Source organism: Muscardinus avellanarius (assembly GCF_963383645.1).
Source record: "Muscardinus avellanarius genome assembly, chromosome: 12".
NCBI classification, from domain to species: Eukaryota; Metazoa; Chordata; class Mammalia; order Rodentia; family Gliridae; genus Muscardinus; species Muscardinus avellanarius.
Genome location: NC_137798.1, coordinates 68,351,040 through 68,375,777, shown reverse-complemented (window position 1 = coordinate 68,375,777; position 24,738 = coordinate 68,351,040). Strand labels below are relative to the sequence as shown.

General features: G+C 38.2%; 1 protein-coding gene across 2 annotated transcripts in view; it reads left to right on the top strand.

Moving 5' to 3' along the window:
- The window catches only part of PPP2R5E (protein phosphatase 2 regulatory subunit B'epsilon), a gene marked incomplete at both ends in the record, with an annotated part of 153,562 nt that extends 129,420 nt beyond the window's left edge, over positions 1 to 24,142 (top strand). Inside the window, 9 exons of one of the 2 annotated variants that reach the window (XM_080707795.1) lie at positions 6,201 to 6,331; positions 6,554 to 6,613; positions 7,585 to 7,693; positions 9,292 to 9,345; positions 9,440 to 9,490; positions 11,447 to 11,566; positions 16,945 to 17,072; positions 19,089 to 19,175; positions 24,043 to 24,142. In XM_080707795.1, the coding sequence (XP_080563921.1) occupies positions 6,201 to 6,331; positions 6,554 to 6,613; positions 7,585 to 7,693; positions 9,292 to 9,345; positions 9,440 to 9,490; positions 11,447 to 11,566; positions 16,945 to 17,072; positions 19,089 to 19,175; positions 24,043 to 24,142 (840 nt within the window). Of the gene's footprint in view, positions 1 to 6,200; positions 6,332 to 6,553; positions 6,614 to 7,584; positions 7,694 to 9,291; positions 9,346 to 9,439; positions 9,491 to 11,446; positions 11,567 to 16,944; positions 17,073 to 19,088; positions 19,191 to 24,042 lie in introns of both variants that reach the window. The other variant, XM_080707794.1, reaches the window with a different exon arrangement.
- Positions 24,143 to 24,738: the final 596 nt, after the last annotated feature.

Sequence of the window (24,738 nt, the reverse complement as noted above, 5' to 3'; positions counted from 1 at the left end):
TGCGATTTATTATTATTCCTGGCATTGTACCTGCTTCCTATGAGTTCACTGTAATCCTTTGTTTGGCATTTGTCTTTTATGTTATACCTCTGGTGAGTCTTGATTTCATAGTCATTGTTACATGTTAGTTTACCAAAAAGTTGCTGAGAACCTTTGAGTGTGTGTGTGTGTGTGTGTGTGTGTGTGTGTGTGTGTGTGTGTGAATGTACCCATAGGTAGGTGTACTCTTTATATTTGTATGTGTGACTGACTCTTGGCAGCTGTTGAGTTTCAATATGATAATTGGGTAAGGACTTTTTATTTCACTGAGAAACCCTCAGATAGTAGTTTATCTATGGGCCTTTTCTCTCTAGTCTCTTCATTATCCCTCAAAAGAGACATGATCTGCCTATCTAAAATTGGGAGCTTAAGCAGAGGGAGAAGGCTGGCAAAGTTCTCCCTCTTAAGTATACAGGGTTTTATTTAATCCTGACATTTTCTGTAAATGCTTCCTTTAGCAACATCTGATATGATCAGGGCAAGCTAGTTGCTCATTCATTCTCTCTAGGAATTGTAAGTCTTTAGAATGCTGTATGGGACAGCTTTCTGAGGTTCTTGTGACTCCTGCAGACTTTCAGCCATTTCTCCAGTTTTGAGTTACTTGTCATAGCCTAACCATCACAGTACATCTATTGCCTTTTATGGTGTGAATTGGCATGCTTCTTGTTGGCTTTCCTCCCCACTGGCAAAATGGAAAAATACTTAGCAGAATGGAGCAGGAGGAAGACTAGAATGGTTACCTATTGTCATCTACTTCTCATCTTTGAAAAGTCTACAGATACGTCTGATCTGTTCTCCAGTCTTCTTCACTTTTTGGGTTTCTTTCATTTTTATACCTTCAACTGTCATTTTAGGGAGCTTTTAAGAGGAAAGAGGTTCAGTCTCCATGTCTAACTGGAAGACCCTTATTACTCTTCTCTTTACGTAAATTCTATATTTATTATGAAGTTCACAGAAGGATTCTTTGGCTAGATTATTATGCAGTTCATCTTTGTTAGTTTCAGAAAAGCTGTCCAAAAAAGAATTAGTCAGCATGTTGACAGGCCTGTCTTTTCTCTATAATCACTTTGGAAACTCTCCAACTTTTCTTTGACAACAAGTTGCCTATTACACTGTGGATGGCATGGAACACCTAGGTACTTAGAGATACCAAATTCCATTTCTTTTTGGTTTGTGGTGAGTGTGATATATTTTGGAAATCAAAGCTCATTTTACGGTTTCCTTTATGGCCTACACACTTTTATACTTTTTCTTTTATCTCATACACTAAAATTGTCAAAATTATTTTTTGACAGAAAAATAGTTTAATATTGCATCCAGTCTTTCTTACAGACCATGAAACATTTAATACTTGTGACTTTGTAAATAACTGGAGTTAAGGGCCTGGTTATATCTTTTCTTTGACGATAGTGTTAGCTTTCTGTTGCTGTGACCAAACAACTGAGAAAGTCAATAGAATAGGAAAGATTTATTTTGGCCCATGGTTTCAGAAGTTTTGGTCCATGTTCCCTTGTATTCACCTCTTTGGGACTATGGTGAGGCCCAGCTTGGCGGTGGGGAGCATGCAGCAGAGCAGAGCTGTGCACCCCACACTGGCTGGGAAGAGGAGGGAGAGTGTGTAAATGACCAGGGCAAGATAGGGCCCCCGAGCACCCATTCCCTTCACCTGAGTTCCACCTCTTAGTTTCCGTCACCCCTTAATCATTTATTCAGCTATGAACTCCTCAATGAATTAATCCACTGATGATGTTGAATCTTGAACTATAACAAGAAATAAAAACTGAACCATGAAAACTTCAGTAAAATAATTTTTGTTAAATTATATATTCAGAAGCTGGGCATGGTGGCGCACACTTGTAATTTCAGCATTCAGGAGGTGGAGACAGGAAGATCACGGTTTGCGGACAGCCTCATATACTTAGTGAGGTCCTTTGCAATTCAGTGAGACCCTGTTTCAAAAATAAAAAGACTAAAAAATAGGGCTGGGGTGTCGCTTGGAGGTACCTGGGTTCCATCCCCAGTACTGCTGTCTATCTTTCTCTTTCTTTCTATCTATCTATCTATCTATTCATTAAACTCTAAAGATTAACAGTACATAAGCGTAGTTGATTGACATTTTACTAGCATTGCACCCCCTCAAACATTCTCCTTTGTTAGTTGCAAATTGCTCATTAAGCCCTTTTGCAACACTTAAAAATAGAAACCAAATTAAAAAAAAGAACTTAAAAGGCTAATCATTTCCATTAACAAGGCATGAAATGAGTGGGTTAGGTATGTCATTTTTTAGCAAACCACACATAAAGAGTTCATCTGGGTCTGTTTTTTGCCCTCGGGGCCAAATGCCTTTTGTAGATAGAATATTTTTCTGTGGAAATGAATATTAACTTGCTCATTGCTTTCCCTAGTGAGCTCCAAGTTTGTTCAGCACTTTGTGTGTGCCCAGCAACAAGATAAGTCTCTGGCATGTAAAGATCACAGTAGATGATTTATTTGTATTATTGCTAAATGGATGCAGACGTGACAGGTGTTACTAATAGCATCTTCTATTCAGATAGGCTGCTGGTAAGGGTTTATTGAATCCTCCATGAGCACTGCTATGGCTTGGTGTGGTTTGGGTGTCATCCAAGGTCCACTGTGATTGTAGGCTTGGTTCCCAGTTGATATTAGGAAGTGCTATGGAATCTTTCAGAAGGAGGGTCTGATGGGAGGTACTTAGGGCCTTGGGAGCATGCTTTTGGAAGGGATAACGGGACACCAGTCTCTCTCTCTCTCTGCTCCTGGTTGGAGATGTAACCACTTGTTCCCACACAGTTGATAGGGCAGCCCTTCCCATAAAGCCTGCCTGCACCATGCCATTTGGATGTTTAGCCTTCCAAACTGTGAGCTAAGTAACCCTTTTTTTCCCCCACAAGTAGCCTTTTCCAAGAATTTTGTTATAGTGAGGAAAAACTAATGAATACAAACTCTTCCACCACTTCTAGCTCCTCATTTCTTTTTGGGTCAGCCTGGATATCATCACTTTCTCTAGAAACCTTCCCTGTTATTATACTTTTTCCAAATAGAGTAAATAGGTTTGTTAAGTATTTATACTGCATCCTAGACTACTTACTCTGCTTATTTGCCTCTTATCCCCCATTAGATTAGGCTTTGTGAAAGCAGATTGTGTTTGTATAGAACAAATAAAAATTCTTGTTTATTTCTTTGAACACACAAGTGGGTGGATGGATGATAGGCATTATAAAACCCAGAATTGTGTGCAAAAATTGTGTTTTAGCGGGGTGTGGTGGCGCACGCTTGTAATCCCAGCACTTGGGAGGCTGAGACAGGAGGATCGCACAGGTTCGAAGCCAGCCTCAGCTACTGAGTGAGGCTCTCAGCAACTTAGTGAGTCCCTGCTTCCAAATAAAGTATAAAATAGGTCTGGGAGTATAGCCCAGAGGTAGAAAGCCCCTGGGTTCCACCCCCAGTACCACCACCACCCAAAAAAAAAGTGTTTTATTATTCTCCTATCCGTAGTGGTACTGGGGATGAAACCCAGGGGTTGTTTGGCTTCTGAGCCACAGCACCAGCCCTATAAATAGGGCCTCACTAATTTGCTGAGGCTGGCCACGAACCTGTGATTCTTCTTTCTCAGCCTCCCAAGTACTGGGAGGCAGTGTACCACCATGCCTGACTTTATGCCCATTTTTGAAGTCTGTCTTCAGTTTGTGCTTCCTGCCATTATTAAAAGGTAATTTTTTATCTGCAGTTCTTTCATTCAGAGAAAAGCACCAGACAAAAGCACATTCATTTGATTACTGCCTACTGAGTCTCATATCTTCTTCGTCACCTAAAGTCATGCTTGTGTATAGCTTGATAGCTCTTTTTTTTTTTTAATGGCACTGGGTATTGAATCTAAGGACATTCTACCTCTGAGCTATAGTCCTTTTTACTTTATTTTTGAAGCAGGGTCTGGGTAGGTTGCAGAGAGTCTTGCTACTTTGCTGAGGCTCTCTTCAAACCTGTGATCCTCCTTTTTCACCCTCCCAAGTACTGGGATTACATGCCCAGCTGTCTTGATATTTTTTTGATAATGGTGGTAGTCTACTTTTATTTGTGTGCCATCTATATACTCTTGAAATGCTTTTCTATAAAAGATACTAGTTTTGTTTTATTGTGATGATTATGAATGTATTTAAAAGCTCAACACAATTCAATTTCTAAGTTTGTTCTTCAGCTAGAGGAATTTACTCACTGTCGTTTAAAAAAGTAGCAGGTTTATTAAGCAGGTTTATTATGATTTATATAACATAAAGTTACCCTTTTGAAGTTTGCAATTCAGTAGGTTTTAGTATTTGTACAAAATTATGCAACTGCAACCACCATATAATTGCAGAATGTTGAATCAGCCCCCAAACAAACCCATACCCATTAGTAGTCACTTCCTACTGTACTTATGTCACTGGATTTGCTTAGTCTGAATATTTCATATAAATGGAATCATACAATGTAGGCCCTTTTGTGTCTGTTTTCTTTTGGTTATTTTCATGTTTGGAGGGTTCACTCATGTTACAGTAATGCATTGATACACAGTACTCATTCCCTTTTATGGATATATAATATGTTATATCTATTTTGTCCCTTCGTCAGTTGATGGGCATTTGGGCTGTTTTCACTTTTTGACTGTTTTGAGTATTGCTACTATGAACAAGTTTTTGTGTGGTTTCAGTTCTGTTGACTGTAAACCTAGGAGTGGAGTTGTTTCCTCATACAGTAACTGAAGGTTTTGAGGAACTGCCAGACTTACAAAGTAACTGTATCATTTCACATTCTTGCCAACAATGTGTGAGAGTTCCAGTTTCTTCAGAGCCTCACCAACACATTGTATTGTTTGTTCTTCTTTTTAATTGTAACCATCAAATCAGTGATGTTTTGTTTATAATTTTTATTTCTGAATGATTAGTGAAATTAAGCATCTTTTTGTGTGCTTATTAGCCACTTGTGTACCTTTTATGATATATCTATTAAAATCCTTTGTTCATTTTTATATTAAGTTCTTATCTTTAAGTAGATTATTATTTTGAGTTAAGTATATGTTGTAAGGTAGGGGTCCAACTTTATTCTTTGCATATGGATATCCAGTTGTTCCAGCAGCATTGATTGAAAAGACCACTCATTCCACACTAAAATGTCTTGACATCCTCACTGAGAATTAGTTGACTGTAAATTTGAGGAATTATTTTTGGACTTGTAATTCTATTCTTTTGAGCTATATGTCTATCCTATGTCAGCATCACTCTTTATTGGTTATTGTAAACTAAGTTTTGAAATTGAGAAGTTTAAACTCTCCAATTTTGCTCCTACCCCATTGTTTTGGCTCTCTTGGGTCCCATGTATTTCCATATACATTTAATATCAAATAGTAAATTTCTACAGAAACAAAGCAGCTGAAGTATTTGATAGGAAATGAATTGAATCTGTACTGCCCACCATCACTTAGCCTGAAACTTAGCTTGCTTTCTCTTCTGTGCTACCTAAGGCATGGGTCACATTATGAGGACATAGATGCTGATGTTATTGGGATTCTCTTACTGAATTAAAATTATAAGTGATTGAGGACTTTAACATGTTATTCACATGAAACATACACAGAGAAACAAAAAGTGTTTGGTGACTATTTACATAGTGAGCACACCTGTGTAGCAAGAACTCAGATCTAAAAAGAGAACCTTACCAGTATCACTAGGAATTTTGAAGGCTTGTTTTGATTTAGATTGATGCATTTACCTGTGTATGTTGATATCGATGAATGTTTATCTTAATTGTATATTTGGACCATAAGCTTAGTAGGTAGCATAGTACTGTGTTTCTAGTCATGGATTTTGATTGCTTGGGTTGAAATCCCAGTTAACTTATTGGGAGGATTTGGCCATATAGATTGCTTAGAAAATTGCCTGATAATCATGTTATGTGTGCTGGCTGTTATTACCGTGGATCTCTTTGCTAGATATAGGCCCTTTGTCTGACTCACTTATACTACATTCCCAAAGACTAGCACTGTGCCCGGCAGATGATAGATGATAACTTTGTGAGGAAGGAAAGGAGGGAGGGATTTACATAATGATGCCATGCCTAAATCCTTTCCTGAAACTGCCTTTGACAGCTGTTCTTTCATTTACTAGCTTTTGGAGCTGTTTGATAGTGAAGACCCTCGGGAACGGGACTACTTAAAAACAGTTCTACACAGAATTTATGGCAAGTTTCTTGGTCTTAGAGCATTTATCCGAAAACAGATTAACAATATTTTTCTAAGGTAAGTGGATGGTGGGGGAGCTAGAGAAACCAAGCTAATGTTTTTATAGAAATATTATATAAACCTCTAATATTTGAACACAGTGTACTGACTATTCCACCCACTCTCTCTTCCGCCCTTTCTTCTTGCCTTTCTCCCCTCCCCTCCCCTCCCCTCCCCTCTCTTCTCTTCTCTTCTCTTCTCTTCTCTCTTCTCTTCTCTTCTCTTCTCTTCTCTTTTAAGGTTTGTTTATGAAACAGAACACTTCAATGGTGTAGCTGAACTGCTGGAAATATTAGGAAGGTAAGCACCTTCTGTACTCGATAATCTCAGGTGAATGCCCTTCTGAAGACGAGGTTCGGGTGGCACAGGGAAACACTGACCTAGATCTCTTGCCATGTTTACACTGGGTCTCTCTCATTTGTACTTAGCATGTTTCCCAAATGACTCTAAAGGGCACGATTTCCTGTTCCCCTTGTTCCACAATTATGTGTTGCTAGTTCTGCGAGAATGGCTGAAAGTTCATCCATTGCTTTAGAGGTAGTCCATCTAATTGTTGCCAGGCCAGTTACACCAAAACATCCTATCCTCCTAAGTCTTGTCTCTAGGCTACCTGCCTTTCCCATATCTGCTGAAAGCAAGTTTACAATAAATTGAACAGATGGCCATTTTCAGTGGAACCATGTACCCAGGTATAGTTCTAGAACAGCTGCTGCCTGGAATAGAGGAGGGAATTGGAAAGAGCTCTTGTCCAGGTTTCTTTGCACACAGGAGACTAACATAGCTGGACAGTGTGATAACTTAGTCTTTCCTCCTAACCCAAGGAGAAGAAAGTGGAGTTACCTTGTTTTTTCTCATTGACCTCCCAACATTGAATAGAGATTTCAGGAATGAGAAGGAATAAGATATGGAAAATGGGAAGGGTCCTTTTTAAAGAGAAAGTGAGCAAGGCAGGTGATTATACAAAGAAGGAAGAGAAGAAGGAAGGCAAAGAGTTTTTTGATAAAAAGGGCTTTGAGAAATGTCAAACTAATTTTAAGAGATGTTGGTTCAACAAAATTTACTTATCTTAAATTTTCTTCCTACTTAAATGTCCTCTCTGCGATAACTAAGAAGTCTTGAATGCCCCTGGGGTGGGTTTGGGTTTATGTGTTGGTTATGTTTTTGGACAAACATGAACTGATTGAGACTTAACCAATCTCACAAGAATAGTTTGTCTTGGTTTCGTGTGTTGTGGTAACATTGCTAATTCATGTCTCTTTTCTTTTTCCTAGTATTATCAATGGCTTTGCTTTACCTCTTAAGGCAGAACACAAACAGTTTCTGGTGAAAGTGTTGATCCCTTTACACACTGTCAGGAGCTTATCACTCTTCCACGCCCAGGTAGAATTTTAAAGTACAACTACTTTGAAAACAAATGAAAAGTTTGCAAAACTCAGTATTCCTTTTGATATTGATAGTGCCTTATTTTTTTTTAAAGGGCTTGATAAAGTCTAAAATACTTCCTGAGGACAATTAGAACATATAGTGTATAGATATTTTTCTTTACATAGTAAAATTATGGGAATATTTTTGAGGTGGGAGCCTCCGTTACGCAGTCTTACTTTACAGAAAACTTTGATGTTTGCCCAAGTCCACCCAGTTGGATATTAAACATATTGTCTACATTAGAGTGTGGTGGGCTGTCCAGATTTAGATCTTTGGACGTTGTGTAAGGTTTTTAACATTCCTGAGTATTTTGTTTCATCCTCATTTGCATCGCTCCATCAGCTGCCCTTAAGCTCCCTTCCACTTCATTCACCATTTCCTTCTTTATACACACAAATGAACACTCTCACAAGGAAACAAGTCTTTCAAGATCACTTTTTTAAGCCTTTATTACTTTAAAAACTGTATCCTGTCTTGTCCCCACTCTAATTTCTGTGCTAACACTGCCTTGCATGGTAAGCATGTCACTAGAGGGCAGATAAATGATCTAGTGGTACTTTTAGTTTCAGTATTTCAAACCTCCAACTTCCTCCTTCCTCCAATGGAAATGTTTTGAGTTTGTATAAAAATGTAGCACATTTTTTCTAAGCAGTGTTGCTCTTTAAATGTGAAATTCTATGTTTTGAAGAAAAATTAGTCCTTTATGTTTCTAATTTTGGACACCATCAAATGTTGGTGTTTGTGTGGGTGGATTTCTTGTCCAAGAATCTTTACAAGCCCTTTACACATCTTGCCTTTTGTTTTTGCAATGTGATGTCACATTCAGGATCATTTAAAAGGATTCTTAGATGCGTTAGAGTCAAATGTAGGACTCTCTTGCATTTCTTTAGGTTCTAACTATGGCTGGTACAACGTTTTATTTCTTCATAAAACCATTAGTAAATGTGCCTGCCATTGCAGGTAACAAGCTGGGTTTTTAGAAAGTGCCCACCTCCTCGATAAGCGTAGTACTCAAAGCACAGTACTGTTGATTTCAGTGAAGTGGGAAAACAAGCCTATGAGATGGACAGAGCCCAGACTGTATTCAGAGAGACTTTTGGAATATACAGAATGTGGCGTTTCACTTCTGCTTTCCATTACCTGGAGGCTCACATCTCAATACTCTTAAAAAAAAAAAATCTGGAACCTTGTAAGTGCCAGTCTTTTCCTTGATTAAAGTCACTTTTAGCTGGGTGTCATGGTACATGCCCACCATCCCAGCTATTTGGAAGGCTCAGGCAGGAGGATTATTTGAGCTCAGAAGTCCAAGGGCAGCATAGAAAATGCTATCTCCAAAGTTTTTTTTCTTCTTAAAGTAGCCTTTTACTTTGATTATATATATATATATATATATATATATATATATATATATATATAATTTTTATGATACTTAAAATAAGTTGATTGTGAAGTTAAAATCAGAGTTTGGAAATTTTTAAGGACGTTTTAATACCCTTTTGATCTTTTAATATATAGAATTCAAAATTTTATCTTTTGCTTTTTTGTTTCTTCAGTTGGCATATTGTATAGTACAATTTTTGGAAAAAGATCCTTCACTCACAGAACCAGTAAGTATTTTTTTTTTTAATTTAAAAAAACTTCAGAAGAACCACTTTTCCTGAAAGTACATGTGAAAAGTGTAACTTTTTTCTTTCATTTCAGGTTATTAGGGGGTTAATGAAATTTTGGCCTAAAACATGCAGTCAAAAAGAGGTAAGTGCTTACTGTCAGAGTATCACTAGCTTACTAAGTGCTTTGCTGAGTGCCAGGCAATGAGCTAAGCATGCATACATATATATCATCTCATCTAAACCTCATTTGAAGCCCTGTGAGTCGGGCTGTCAACATTCTCACTTTACTAGGGAGGAAATCGAGCCCCAGAGAGGGGGAGTAGCCAACCCAAGCACACCAAGCAAGAATGGTGGGTTAGGTCAGAGCTTGCCTTCCTGACCTGGGGTGCTTGTTTGTCTCCTATGTTGCTCAGTCCCAGGTGACTGCAGGATGGCTCGAGTTCCCCCCATGTATCCAGTTGTCTGCCTCTGTTGATATCTCCTTCCTCCTGACCTTGTTCATATTATGGAGGTTTTCTGTTACTATAGATAGATATTAGAGCAACTTGTTCCAGCCCTCAATTTAAAGCATACCATAGATGGGATCTTGGAATATGTAACGTGTGTGTGTGTGTGTGTGTGTGTGCGCGCGCGCGTGCGCGCGCACCTGGAGATTGGATCCAGGAGCATTCTGCCTCCAAGCTATACCTAATCCTCTCCCCCTTTATTTTATTTATTATGGAAATAGGGTCTTGCTAGGTTGCTAAGAGTGTCATTACTTGCTGAGGCTATCTTCGATCAGCTGAGGGTGATTCTCCTGTCTCAGCCTCCCAAATACTGGGATTGCAGGTGTGTGCCACCATACCTGGCTAGAATATATAATCTTAAAATACACAAGAGGCTTTAAGTTTCAGTCCACAAGTGACCCTCACAGGTTGTGACCTACAGTCATTTGCACCTTGCCGAGACCATGGTAGGCAGGTACCACGGTGTGAGGTTGTGGGGAGTGAGTCCCCAAGCAGAAGCTTGGAGGTGAGCCTAATTTATTGCCCAGACCTGCAGCCAATCTGCTAAAAGGTCAGAATTGCATGGACCATGGCCCACAAATCAGGCTCGCTCTTAGGGTTTTATTTGGGGAAAACTTCTGAATGTTTCTTAAGTAGCAAAGGTCTACAGACACAACCTCCTTCTCAAATCAGCTTTAATTTGCTAAAAGCTGATTTACTCAATTTCAAAATCATCTTACTTCCTAATACCCATTAAGTTAAATTAAACCATACATTGCACCCAAAGAATTTCAAGATACATTAGAGGTGCCAGTTTTCATGTTTGAATTAATTGTATTTTTTTCATGTTTGAATTAATTGTTATTTTTCCATGGCTAAATGAGTAGCTGGTTTTCACTTCTTTCATTTTTCTATTTAATTTAACACAACTGACCTGGATCTGACTCCATTTCGTGACCTGAAAGCTCTCTTTGGAGGCATTAAGGTCATGAGATTCAGTGTGTGTAGAGAATGGGCCAGTGGTCGGTGTGTTGACAGGTTTAACGTGGTTCCTTGGTGTGGGTGAGTTTGTTCATCTGTGCTGCTGATTGGACATCTTCTGGTCTGTTGGTCGGCACATAGCAGAGAAAGCACCTGCGTGGCAAGTGACTGCATTTGCCACTGTGGGCTCTTGTACATCCATGCGAGAAGGACACACTCCCATTGTTTAAGAAAATCAAAAGGTGGGGTAGGAGGGGGCAGGCAGCTGGGTTGCTAGCAACAGGGAGGCGAGCACCGCAGGGAAGTCATTTCCCAGGGGCCTTGGTGCAATACGTTAGTGCCCTTTGTTGTATGTAATATACATATATATCAGGTAGAAGAATAATTTTTCAAAGTTAAGTAGAATTATATTTTCAATGATGTAGATAGAGAACTTATTTTTAACAAGTATCCTGTGGTGAATTCTTTGTGAAATGAACATCTCTGAAAAAGGATAATGCCTGGTTTACTTGTTTCATTCTGTGTATACATTTTTCTTCAAAGGTTATAAACTTTCAGTCATTTTTCAGTCATTAATGGTGTGGATTTTTAAATTAAATATCTTAGATTTTTTGTTTTGCTTCAACTTACAGGTCATGTTCCTTGGGGAGCTGGAAGAAATTTTGGATGTGATTGAACCTTCACAATTTGTTAAAATTCAAGAACCTTTGTTTAAACAAATTGCCAAGTGTGTATCTAGCCCCCATTTTCAGGTTAGTAATAAAGAGGACAGAAGCCAGAGTACCCTGTGCAACATGAATTGTTTTGCTTAAGTTTTATTTATATTGAAAGCTGCTTGGAGTTTTTCATTTCTTTGTTTCTTTTCTTTTTTTGTTTTTTTTTTTGATACTGGGGATTGAACCTGGAGGCATTCTACCTCCAAGCTAATTTCTTATTTTGAGACAGGTTTCTCTAAATTGCTGATGGCCTTGCCAGGTTGCAGGGGCTGCCCTGGATTTTATGATCCTCCTGTCTCAGCCTCTGAAGTACTAGGATTATAGGCATGTGCCACCAAGCCCAGCTGCTGTATCTTTTTTTATTTGCTATTTTTAATTTCTATTACTTTTTGCTGTTTTGGCTTTTATATGCTCTTTTCTCATATAATCAACTATAGCAACCATATCATTTTTAGAACCAAATCTAAACATATATTAATTAAAATTTTGTCTAAATGAAGTTGATCACCACTTTATATATTTCAGTGTACAGTTGCCTTCTGAGTATGTTTGGATACTTCGAGTAGTGTTGCTACTCTTTAATGCTAAATGTAATTTTTTCTCACTTTCACTTTTTTTTTTTGGTGTTGCTGGGGATTGAACTCAGAGTCATTCTACTTCTGAGCTATACTCCCAGCCCGATTTATTATTCTTTATTTTTGAAACAGGGTCTCACTAAGTAGCTGAGGCTAACCATGAACCCAGATCCTCCTATCTCAGCCTCCCAAGCACTGGGATTACAATTGTGTGCCACCAAACCTGGCCCACTTTCACATTTCAGAAATCAGGGTCCATCCTACAATGTATTAAAATTAATTTACATCCTTTTTTTTTAATTGCAGTACTGAGGATGGAACACAGGGACATTCTATCTCTGAGCTACACCCGCAGCCCTACTTTTTAATCTTTATTTTGAAACAGTCTCACTGAATTGATAAGGGCCTCACTAAGTAGTTGAAGCTCTCCGTGAACCGCAATCCTCTGGTCTCAGCCTCCCGAATGCTGGGATTACAAGTGTGTACCACCACATCTTTCTTCTCTTTTGCTGGTACATAACTGGCACAATCTCAGAGCCCACTGAAATGTAACATTGAATTCCCAACACTCAATAGTCAGTAATTCTTGTTGAGAAGCATGACAGTGTGTTCACAGTGTAATGCATCAGACTGATTTGTTTTTTAGATAGTTAGCTAGAATATCAACTTTGAAATTTTTTTAAAGTGGCACACACTTGTAATCCCAGTACTTGGAAGGCTGAGACAGAAGGATCTCAGGTTCGAGGACAGCCTCAGCAAGTAGCGAGACAGTCATCAATGTAGCAAGACCCTGTTTCACCTAGCTGAGACATGAGGAGTTCAGATTAAAGGGCATCTCAGCAACTTAGTAAAACTGTGTTTCAAAAATAAAAGGCTGATGGAGTGGGGATTGGGTAAGGGCTAAAGTGATGTGTGCATATATGCCTCTAACATCTTGTACTACATTAAGATGTATGACCACAATGCACCAATTTTTTAAACGTGGGGGGGAAAGGGGGGCTGGCAGTTTAGCTTGGAGATAGGCTGCTCTTGGCTTCAAACCCTAGTATTAAAAATATATATATGAGCAAGGTACAGGTATGTATTTCAAAAGGAGTTTGCTTTGAGCCAGGTGTGGTAGCATTAACCCCAGTTGTGCACACTTTTAATCCCAGCATTTGGAGGCTGAGACTGGAGGATCACAATTCAAAGACAGACTCAGCTACTACTTAGTGAGACCCTTTGCAACTCAGTGAGACCCTGTTTCAAAATAAAGAATAAAAAATAGGGCTGGGCCGGGCACTTGGGAGGCAGAGACAGGAGGATCTCGCAGGTTTGAAGCTAACTGTGCTGGCTTAAGAGACACTGTTTCCAAATAAAGTATATATATATAAAAAAAAAGGTCTGGGAGTGTAGCCTGGAGGTAGAAGGGTTTCCAGGAACCCCAGTACCACCCCCCCCAAAAAATACAGCTGGGGGTGTAGCTTGAAGGTAGAATGCCCCTGGGTTCCATCCCCAGTACTGCAAGAAAAAAAAAGGAGTTTGCTTCAAGGATAGCAGCCTTGTCCTATAGTTGAGTTACTCATAATATCTGCAAGGAAGCATTCTGTGTTTTACAGATGTGAACACTGAAACTCTAATGAGATAAGTTCTCTCAAGGAAATTGCTGGATGGGTTCCTTTAGTGCATAGCTTCCCCCAAATTAATGATACCATCACCTTAGAAGGTGCTGGAACAAAATTTAGATACACAAAACAATGCAAAATTGTCACTACATCTTTTTGTTTATTTTTTTAAAAGAGGTAGATTTTTTAGGGATGCACCAAGTAACTTTTTTTCCTGAAAAGGGAGCAGTAAACCAAATACGTTTGGGAACCACTGCTTTAGTGTATAAGAAAGAATACTAAGTAATACTGAAGAGGGAAAAGACAACCCTAGTATTCTATCTGTGCTAGATGCTTTACCTATATTATTTCTGAACTTCACATTATCCTATAAAGCTCTTTTTCATTTTTTAGATGGGAGGCTCAGAGAATGCTTTGCATTCCCAGGTTCTTAGGGAGAGGGTTAAGTTCAGAACTTGCTGAAGCCTTGACCTTCCTGCGGCCTGCACTGCCTCCTCGTGGCTGCTGGTAGAACACAGGGAAGGCAAACCTGGCTTCTGATGTCTCTACTGGGGCCCTTGCTGTGGTGCTGTGGAGCCCACAGGAGAGAAGAGTGTCAGGGTTGATGACAGCTTCCATTTCACCCTCAGGCTGAAGGCCACTCTCACAAACCTAGAGGATTGATTCTACTTACTGCCTGTCATTTTGAGAAGAATTTTCACATTGTAGTTTGTAGCATAAAAGCACACCTCTGATGGGGTCATTTGATTGTGGACTCTTCTCTTAAGTTCTCATTATCTTGCAGCGGTAGAAACACCAGCTATTGCTCCTGTTTTCATTTGTCTAATGACATGTTGGTATGTCAAAGTAGTGACCTCATGACACTACAAAAATGGTACCACAAAGAGAAAAAGGGGGGGAGTGAGTGAAAGTGTTCAGATGATATTATAGGTGCCTGGATAAGAATAGAAACATTTAAAACAGTATGTAAATACTTTGCAATATTACACACAAGGCCTGTGGTACTCAAATGTCTAGGTTGTTCGCCTATCTTTTTCTTTTTTTCTCTTTGGTACTAGAAGTTGAACCTAGGACATTATACTTCTAAGCTTCACGCTCAGTCCTATTTATTTTTTTATTTTGAAACACAGTTCTCACTTAAGTTGTTGAGTGACCTCCCTAACTTGGTCAGGCTAGTCTCGAACCTATTATCCCCCTGTCTCAGCCTCCCAGGTACTAGGATTACAGATGTGTACCATTGCATTTGGCTTACCCTTTTCATTTTCATCAGGATGTTTGGTGTAAGAGAGGCCAAGGGGTCAGGACATCTTTTAAAATGAGCATCACTAGGGAGACTTAAGCGATGCTCAGAAGCTTAGAAAGGAGAGAGAATGCCTTGGTCAGCTCAGGCTACGTAACAAAATACTGTAGACAGAGTGACTTAAACAACAGTCGTTTTCTCACAGTTCTAGAGGCTGGAAGTCTGAGAACAGGTGCCAGCACGGTTGGTTTTTGGCAAGGCCCTGCTTCTCGGCATGCACACTGCCTCCTCACTGTGCCCTCACATGGTCTTTCCATGGTGTCGACATACAGACTTTTCATTTACTCTACAATGTTCATTCTGCTCTTTTTCTGTGTACTTTATTCCTACATCTGCCATAGCTTCTGGTGTGGTTTACATTGGATGGGACCATAGATTCCTTTTCCCCATCAGGTGATGAGCCTCTTAAGGATAACAGAGTAAAGAGCTTAAGAGCAGAGGATTTGGAGTCTGTTGGTTGCTGGCAATGAAACTTGAGCCAGTAGCATTTCTTTTCTAAGCTTCAGTTTTCTTATCTGCAAAGTAGAAATAATGGTACTGACTTTGTTATTTGTGATGTTTAAAGGGAATAATATATGTGTAAAAAATAGAGCACAGTGTTGAACACATAGTAAACAAGCAGCACGGCTTGTTTTCTTTGTACTTCCAGGGACTAGCTAGCCCCTAATGAATCTCAGGATTTTTTTTTTTTTTAACCAAGTTGAATAACGTAAACAGAAAGGCTGTAATTTATTAGAGTGTTGGTAGGTTCATCTTGTGCCAATTTCCTCCTAAAACATAATTTCTTAATCTGTATGAATGAAGGAAGCCACTCTCTTTTTTCCTTTCCCTATGTAAATACTCTTAAGAGATTTTAGGTTTTGTTTTTGAGATGAATTCCTTTGAATTCATAAGATACAAGTTGAACAACTCAGGCCTAGCAGATCAAATTAGAATCATTACTTGAGCATAGAATAGGGAGCAGTGTCTCCGAGTTCTGAAACTCAGAGCCATTTTCTGGCTTGTCTTGTTCAAAGGAAGAAACAAACTCTGGAAAGAGCTTGAGTCCTAGGGTTGAGTCCCCAGCTTACAACATTTACTAGCAGTGTAATTTTGGATAAGTTACCTGATGTTTCTGAATCTCTGTATCCTCATTGGTAAGTTGAGAACAGTGGTACCTACTTTTGGGGAATCATGATACATCCCACCTGCAGGTACAGGCTCAGTGTCTAGCCATAGGAAGTGCCTAGTAAATGTGACTGCTCTACAGGGATGGGGACCTGTGGGTCTTCCTGAGCATCTGTTGCTGAATGTAAACCATATGCTGAGCCCTGTGGGTGATCTGAAGTGTGTGGGATGGAGAGGTGAGCCAGGAAGGGAGCTGTCAGATGGACTGAAGTGATGGGGAGACAGTACTTTATGTGAAAGTGGGAGAAGCTGCTTGGAGCTTGGGAGCTATGCAGGAAAAGTGTAGAATCAGTTGAGACAGGCAGACTTACAGGAGAGTATAAATTAAACTTTTGTCTTCATTGATGAACTACTTTGGAACTTTCTAAGGATATTTTAAATCCACAAAAATGTAAGGTGTGATTAATAATTAATTTTACGTCGGGCGTGGTGGCGCATGCTTGTAATCCCAGCATTCGGGAGGCTGAGACTGGAGGATCACGGTTCGCGGACAGCCTCAGCTACTTAGTGAGGCTCTCTGCAACTCAGTGAGACCTGGTTTCAAAGTAAAGAATAAAAATTAGGGCAGGGGTGTAGCTTGGAGGTCAAATGCCCCTGGGTTCCATCCCCAGACCCGCAAATAATAATAATAATAATAATAATAATAATAATAATAATAATAATAATAATAATAAATTTTACTTTTGAGTGGATAATTTACAAATAGTCTTTTGAAATACTTATATTTAGAAAGATTATAATTTATTTTGTCTTTTTCTTTTCCAAAAGGTGGCGGAAAGAGCGCTTTATTATTGGAATAATGAATACATCATGAGTTTGATAGAAGAAAACTCTAATGTCATCCTCCCCATCATGTTTTCCAGTCTTTATAGGATTTCAAAAGAGCATTGGAATCCGTAGGTCTTCAGTTTCCTTCCTTTCCTCTCTCTTTCCTCTCATCTCCTCTCTCTCTGCTCTTCTCTCCCTTCTTCCTTCCTCTTTTGTTTAATAAAATGTCTTAAATGCTATGTATCGGATACTATCCTTGTTCTTAAAGAGATAGAAGAAAAGATAAAACTCCTGCCTTTTAGGAATTTGCTGGTTGGTTGGGAGCATCGCAAGTAAATAGGTATCCTAACAACTTAGTGCTATTTTGTTAAAATACCCACTTATTGTGAGACTTCTTGAGCTATCTATGAAGGTAAGAGCTAATTTTGAGGATGTTCTGGAGCCAAGAAGATATTGATGGGATTGCAGTGATTAAATTGAATCTTAAAGGAATTTGGCAGGTGTTTGAGATGGGGAAAACTCTTTTGGACAGGAATGCATCCATCACATAAAAAGGCACAAAGTTACAAAAGCATCTGTCAAGGTCTGACCTGTGAGGTTGGTGGGCTAAAGTGCAGGGTCTTTGGGCTGGGGTGCAGGAAGATATAATTAGAAAGGGGAACAAAGCCCACACGAGTCCTCACCAAGTAAATGATCAGATACTGAAGGATTATAAGAAGGGAAGTGGTGTGAGTAGACTTGCATTTTATAGCCAGACCCATTTTTTAACCATTAACACAGCTGTAAGACATATTTTATAGAGGAAAAAAATATTTAAAATCTGCAAGAAATTTAATCTAGTTATATGAAAATTAAAGTTTTCTATATTTGAGTGGCTTTACATATTTTTCTGTGGAATAGAAGGAAAATTTAGTGTGGTACTAATGAATAGATAGATATAATTCAGTACATCATAATATGTTTATTTTTAAAATTTTGTATGTATTTGTAAAATACTATATTTCTCATTTTTCAAATTTGCCAAATTAAAAAAACTTACAAAAATAATGATAAACAGTTAATTTCTATTATATACATAGTGTCTTGAGGACCTTGAGAGTGATTCTAGGAAATGTCTGGAACACTGAGTATCCTGTATTTGATGCCTCTCCACTGTGCTTGTGAGGAAGGGCAATCTGAAACCTTAACAGAAGTGATGTTTTCCTTTTCATGGATACAGGGAAGAAACTACTCAGCAAGTATGCTTTCTTGTAGATGTTTGGGAAAAATCCATGGCTTGTTTAATATATAGGTTAATTTTTGCCAGTACCACCATAGTAATATTTGGAGGCACAGTTGTTAAAAAACAGAAACAATGTTGTATGTTTTCTACAAAGGGCAAAGCTATTTAGATTGTAGTATGAAGCCATCAACCCCATCATAACACAGCCTTCATGTTATCCAAGCGCTTATTCTTCCACTTATGAATGGGCCACCAATTTGGCTGTTTAGCTGCATGGCATGTTCCATGTCTTGTAACAACTGTCAGCAGCCTGGCAGTTGCCTTATAAGCATCAGTGTGGGTCAGCAGAGGGATTAAATAGGAGTGGATGAACTAATGCCAATCACAGTTAGAAAAATAGTTCACATTAAGCCGCCTAATTTACAAGAGCTTGGTATCATGTGTGTGCATGTATAAAATTTGTTTCCATGGTAACAGCTTCTGACTTTTATGAGTTGTGTATATTGTTTCAAATGTAAAATTTATATGCAACTTCAGGTCTCTAAGGTTAAGCCTACCACAGCTGCTTATTTTTAAGGCAAAGTTGTTTTATTTTTGTATGTGCCTTTTTGTTAATTGAAGTTTATCAGGTGGCCATAGGCAGGTCTACTCTGGATACCAATATTTAGAAAAGCAAAATTGGACTTTTGTTTTCTTTCTAATTCTGCCACCCCTCACAAAGATCTTACTTTGAACGGCAAAGCATTTAAATCTTTTGATATGGAAGTGAACTCTAGGTGATGTCCAGTTGGTTTAACTAAGAAGGGATGGAAACAGTATATAAGAGAAGAGCTCATTCAGACAGACCTTGTACCTTTGTTTTCCTCATTCAGCATCCATCATGTGAATCTAACAAATGCATTCCCTTTCCTCTGCTTCCCAGGGCTATTGTGGCATTAGTATACAACGTGCTGAAGGCCTTTATGGAAATGAACAGCACCATGTTTGATGAGCTGACAGCTACATACAAGTCAGATCGTCAGCGGTAACTTTTTAAAGCTTTTTTGTCTGCAGTGCATGAAACTATGGAGTTCTTTCTTTGTTCTTTTCTGAAGTTTTCTACTTGCATTCCAGATCACAATAGCACAGTTTGTTTATTTACATACTGGTTTTTGCATGCTCGTTAGCTGTGTCTTTATTAGTAACAAGGCATCATGACTGTTGTTTTGATAAAGTCGGCTTTCTTCCCTTCCTTTATTTCAGTCCTGCCTTAGGGGTAAGAGCCAAGCACATACCTCTTATTTCATGTACACTTAAGGACACCATTCAGATTCACTTCCTTTCCTAAGTTGGGAACTAGAATTGGGCTGAGGGATGAGACACCATCATCCAGCTCCTTGGCATAGAACTTACTTTCTATTCTAAAACCCAGGAAATTCATTACACTAAATGGTGATGAAAAGTGTATGGAGGTCTATAGTCTGGCATTAGATAAATCTAAACTGTTTAAGACCATCAGTGAGCAGACACCAGTGGGATGCTGCAGTAAATGCTTATGGCTTAGTAAAGCCTGTCCTGGTTTCATTTGTCTAATCTTCTAAATATGTTATTTCTGTGTCCAATATGTCTACTTTTCCAAAAGATGTATAAGGAGAGATTTAAGAAAGTCTGGCAAGCTCTTAGTAATTGGGCCTCAGGTGTGGCTCTGACCATCTAGAAGCAAATCCCAGCTTTGTAGATAGTAAAGCCATAAACCTTAGATAATGCATGTTCCTACCCAGGACCTTGCTAAATTGCCTGGACAAAATTCTCTATAATTTTCTTGCTTCTTTGTTTTGCCTGATTTTTTTTTTTTTTCCCTTTTCTGTACTGGGGACAGAACCCAGGAGTATTCTACTTCCAAGCTACACCTGCAGCCCTATTTTTTATTTTGAAACAAGGTCTCACTGAGTTGCAAAGGGCCTAATTTATTAGCTGAGGTTGTCCACAAACTCTGATCTTCCCGACTCAGCCTCCCGAATGCTGGGATTACAAGTGTGCACCACCATGTCCAGCTTGTTTTACTGATTTTGAATGTGTTAGTTGTGTATTATTGGAGAAAAAAAAAAAAAGCAGTGAGGCAAAGGTTTGTGTTAGAGGACAAAGGACCATTACAGGAATGCATTTATTTTAAGTTATCAGAGATGTGGTTTATGAAAAACAGCTTGATTATGAAATATGACCAAATATTTAACTGTAGACAGAGAGGTTGAGTTTTTTTTAATACCACAATATTGGGATAAATATTAACTGTGAGATATATCATTGCCACACTTGAAACCTAAATAACTTTAATTCACTATATTAGTGATTGTTAGAAATCATTACAATTTTAATAACCACTCATACCTCAAATTAAATTTAAATCTTAGCCGGGTGTGGTGGCGCACGCTTGTAATCCCCGCGCTTGGGAGGCAGAGACAGGAGGATCGCTCAGGTTCGAAGCCAGCCGCGCTGGCATAAGAGACCCTGTTTCCAAATAAAAATATAAAAATAGGTCTGGGAGTGTAGCCCAGAGGTAGAAGGGCTTCCAGGAACCCCAGTACCACACACACACACAAAAAATGTTACTTCAAACAGAGACTACAGGGCCAGGTATGGTGGCCCATTCCTGTAATCCCAGTACCCAGGAGACTGAGACAGGAGGATCACAGGTTCTAACAGCCTTAGCAACAGCAAGACTCTTAGCAACCTAGTGAGACCCTGTTTCACAATCAATTAAAAAAAAAAAAAAAAAAGGCCAGGGGAGGTAACTTGAAGGTTTCCTAGCACCACACACAAAAAAGACTAAAGGACACATTTGAATACCATGACACACCATTAAAGAGTGCATTACACGTGACGTTTTATCTTTTAGAGCAATCCTAGTTGAACAAGGATTAAAGCTAAAGAATCCTGTTAAGAATCTTGAAAAGGTTGAAGGCATAGGTCAGTGATAGAACCCAGTATGTTCAAGGCCATGTGTTCAAGTCCCAGCGTGACAGTTAGTAAATAAGGATTTGTGATCACTTGTCATCTAAACTAAATAGACCAATTCCTTGAAAAAGAAAAGAACCAAGGAAACCAGGCATAAACAAAACTGAGGTCAACTCTGTTATTTTAATATATTACAGTGATTTAAAATGAGTGGACTTTCTTAAGGAAGTTTTTTTTTTTTTTTTTTTTTTCAAAGCAAGGGTTAAATGAGCAGTAGATGGTTATACTGAGCAGATGGAAGCATTGGTCTTTCCATAGTTGTGGGAGTAGGAAAAGAGTATAAAGGGATTTATTTGGTACTGTCAGAGAAGAACTGAATGGAAGATTTCCCTTCTGGATGTCAAGAAGTTAATGGCTTCATTTCAGAGCAAACTTTTAAGTATTACAGATCTGAAAGTAGTGGATGGAGTAAGTTTTTTAGCACTGTTAAATACATGTGCCAACAGGAAGAGAGTCTGATACTATCCCCAGCCTGACAGTATGGTTAAATTTTCCTTTTTTTTTTTTTTTTTTTTTTTTGCGGGTCTGGGGATGAAATCCAGGGGCATTCGACCTCTGAGCTACACCCTCTACCCTATTTTTTATTCTTTATTTTGAAGAAAAGCCTCACTAAGCAGCTGAGGCTGTCCGTGAACCATGATCCTCCAGTCACAGCCTCCCAAATGCTGGGATTTCAAGCATGCACCACCATGCCCAGCAATGGTTAAGTTTTCAAATTCCCACCTGTAGGGAGAAAGTGGAAAAGAGTAAGAATTACAGTAATAAGTTAGAAATATTTAGTATTTTTGAGGATAAAGCTATCAGTATGAAAGTTCTGTGATAACTCAGCATATATTTCATCTGGAAGAAAAGCCCCACAATATAAATTGCATTCATTGTCATAAACATGAATGAATTACTTGAGCATTAAGATGATGCGTGTTGGAGTGACTTCAGCACTTAGCTTGTGAGTGATGTAAGCCTGATGTATGTTGAGCTGTTTCATTTGAATGACTTTCCCTCTACATAATGTCAGATGCATTAAAATTCAGGAGGATCTATAGGGTTGATTTACATGTACTCAGATCATTGTTCTCTTCAAAACATTTACTCAGACTAGTATTATCTCCAGGAGAAACTAAAAGTGATAAGTTGCCAAACAGCTTGCTTACAATTAAGAATTTGGAATACAGAATGAGTGGAAGATCATTTAATCTAACCCTTTATTACCTATAAGTACAGCTTTTTAGGGTCAAAATTATTGAGTAGGTAATTGTTTGACAATGATTTTGTCTGCTGAAATTCATATTGTGCAGATTCCATTTGAGATATCTGAAACTAACTGTAAGCACGTCTTTTAAAGTATCAAAATATTAATTATGGAGCATAGACAGTAATCATCATATAATTCAATATTCCTGCAAGATTCAAGTACAATATAAATATAAAATTTTTAGGTTTTAGCCAGGTTTGGTGGTACATGCCTATAATCCCAATAATTGGGAGGCTAAGACAGGAATATCTCAGGTTTGAGGCCAGTTTGTGCCAACTTACCAAGACCATGTTTTAAAATAAAAATTTTAATAAGGCTCAGGGTATAGCTTAGAGATAGAACCCCCTGCCTCCAGCCCATTTCCCAGTAACACCTCCCACCCTCCAACCCCCGCCCCAACACACACAAGTACTTAGGTTTCTGCAGATTTTTCTTTGGGGAGGGGGATAAAGATTAATACCAATTGCTGTAGATGTTAACTTTTTAAAAATACCAGTGATATTTTCATAAAAGGTAGGAGATATTAGAATTACAAATTTTACTTAATGCATGTGAATTTCTCTCAGTAAAATTGTACTGTGGCTGGAGTTAAATTTTTAGTGAGATGGTATGATACAAGGACCAGTTCCCCTGTAGCAGAGATGGTAGAGCTTCTGTTTTCAGGAATAACTCAAATTTATGAATTCACAAGTGTTATCTAAAGCCCACTTTTAATTGATTCACTGCGATATGAAAAAACTAGGGATAATACAGTGGATTATTTTTAATAAATGTGAATTTAATTTATAATACAGTTATATTTTCCTTGAATGTGTTCTTCCCACTTGGTTAATATCAAAACATCTTCCTTTTTAAAAAAATATGTTCAAAAAGATTTTGGAAAAATAAAACTTTTTGTCCTTACTTTGGGTCATTCAATTTTTGGTAAATTTTACCAAACAATGCATCTGAAAGCCTATAAGTCACTGTAAAATTGATATTGAACTAAATTTTAAGGCTTGATAATTTAAAAAATTAATATATAACTGATAATATCAACAATGCCATTCAAGATTATTAATTAAAATTGAAATCACAAGTTTTCAGAAACCACCAAAGAATTTCGGTATAAATGTTGTGGGAAAAATAGATGTGAATAATGGAGAGGATATAGTTTCTTGGGCCTTCTACATTCTCTGTCAATGCCATTTCTAGCATCCATTTTGAGAATCTATTTGGAGACAAAGAGAAAATTATATTGTAAGTAGGCCCCAAGTAAAAATCATTCAGTGCCCTTGGCTTGAGGATAACTGATACATATAAATCATCCCTGTTTTTGTTTCTTAGTAATTTCGAAGTAGCATATCAGTACTAAGCTAAGTACAAAGGGAAGTTAATTTGAAATCATAAAATAATATTTTCTACTCTTTTCATTAGTATTGCTTTTGTGTCTATATTTTTAAAAGTGTCAGAAAGGAAAACCCATGGGGTAGAAAAACTAAAAAGGAAAACCCTTGAGCTCAATACTAAGCTCTCTAAAAGCCTTTACAACAGACACAGGGTAGGGGGAGAATATGTGAAGGGGCAGTTATTGTTGGAAATCTCTTTAAACTTCTCAGTTGCTTACAATTATGTTGTGTTTCTTCCACAGTGAGAAAAAGAAAGAAAAAGAGCGTGAAGAATTGTGGAAAAAATTGGAGGATCTGGAGTTGAAGAGAGGTCTTAGACGCGATGGGATAATTCCAACTTAACAAAAACATGACAGCAACATTACTAACCTGTGGAGTCACACATTTATGTAGTAGAAGATGGAGCAACAGTTTTCTGTATTGTGCAACTTTACAGTAGATTTCACATTTGTTTCATTATTACAACAGCACTGTATATACCTGTCTCTAAGTAAAGGAAAAAAAAATAAGGACTTCAATCCAAAGTTTGGACAGTGTAGATGGACTTCTCAGAACTTTGCAAACATAATCATTGTTCTAACCCTCTTTTAAAAAAAAAAAAAGCAATCTTCAAAGATCTGTTGATGAAGTTGCTATGTTAAAATCCCATTATCAGGAGTTCCTTATTTATCACTAGCAGAGAGTATGATACAATTTTCAAATGTGAACAATCTTAAATTTAGCTTGTCTTTCTGCTAAGCTGTTAAATGTATTTATAGTAAAGGAAGAAAAAAGACTGTCATTTCCTTATAAGTTTGTATAACATCCTCCTCTGGATAACTTGACTGTAATTTGACATCTTTTCCTTTTGCACATCTTCATGAGATGAATGTCCATGTGAAATGGGGCCCTGAATTATAAAGGTCCCTGGTGAAAGTTTTATCTACTGGGCGGAGCAT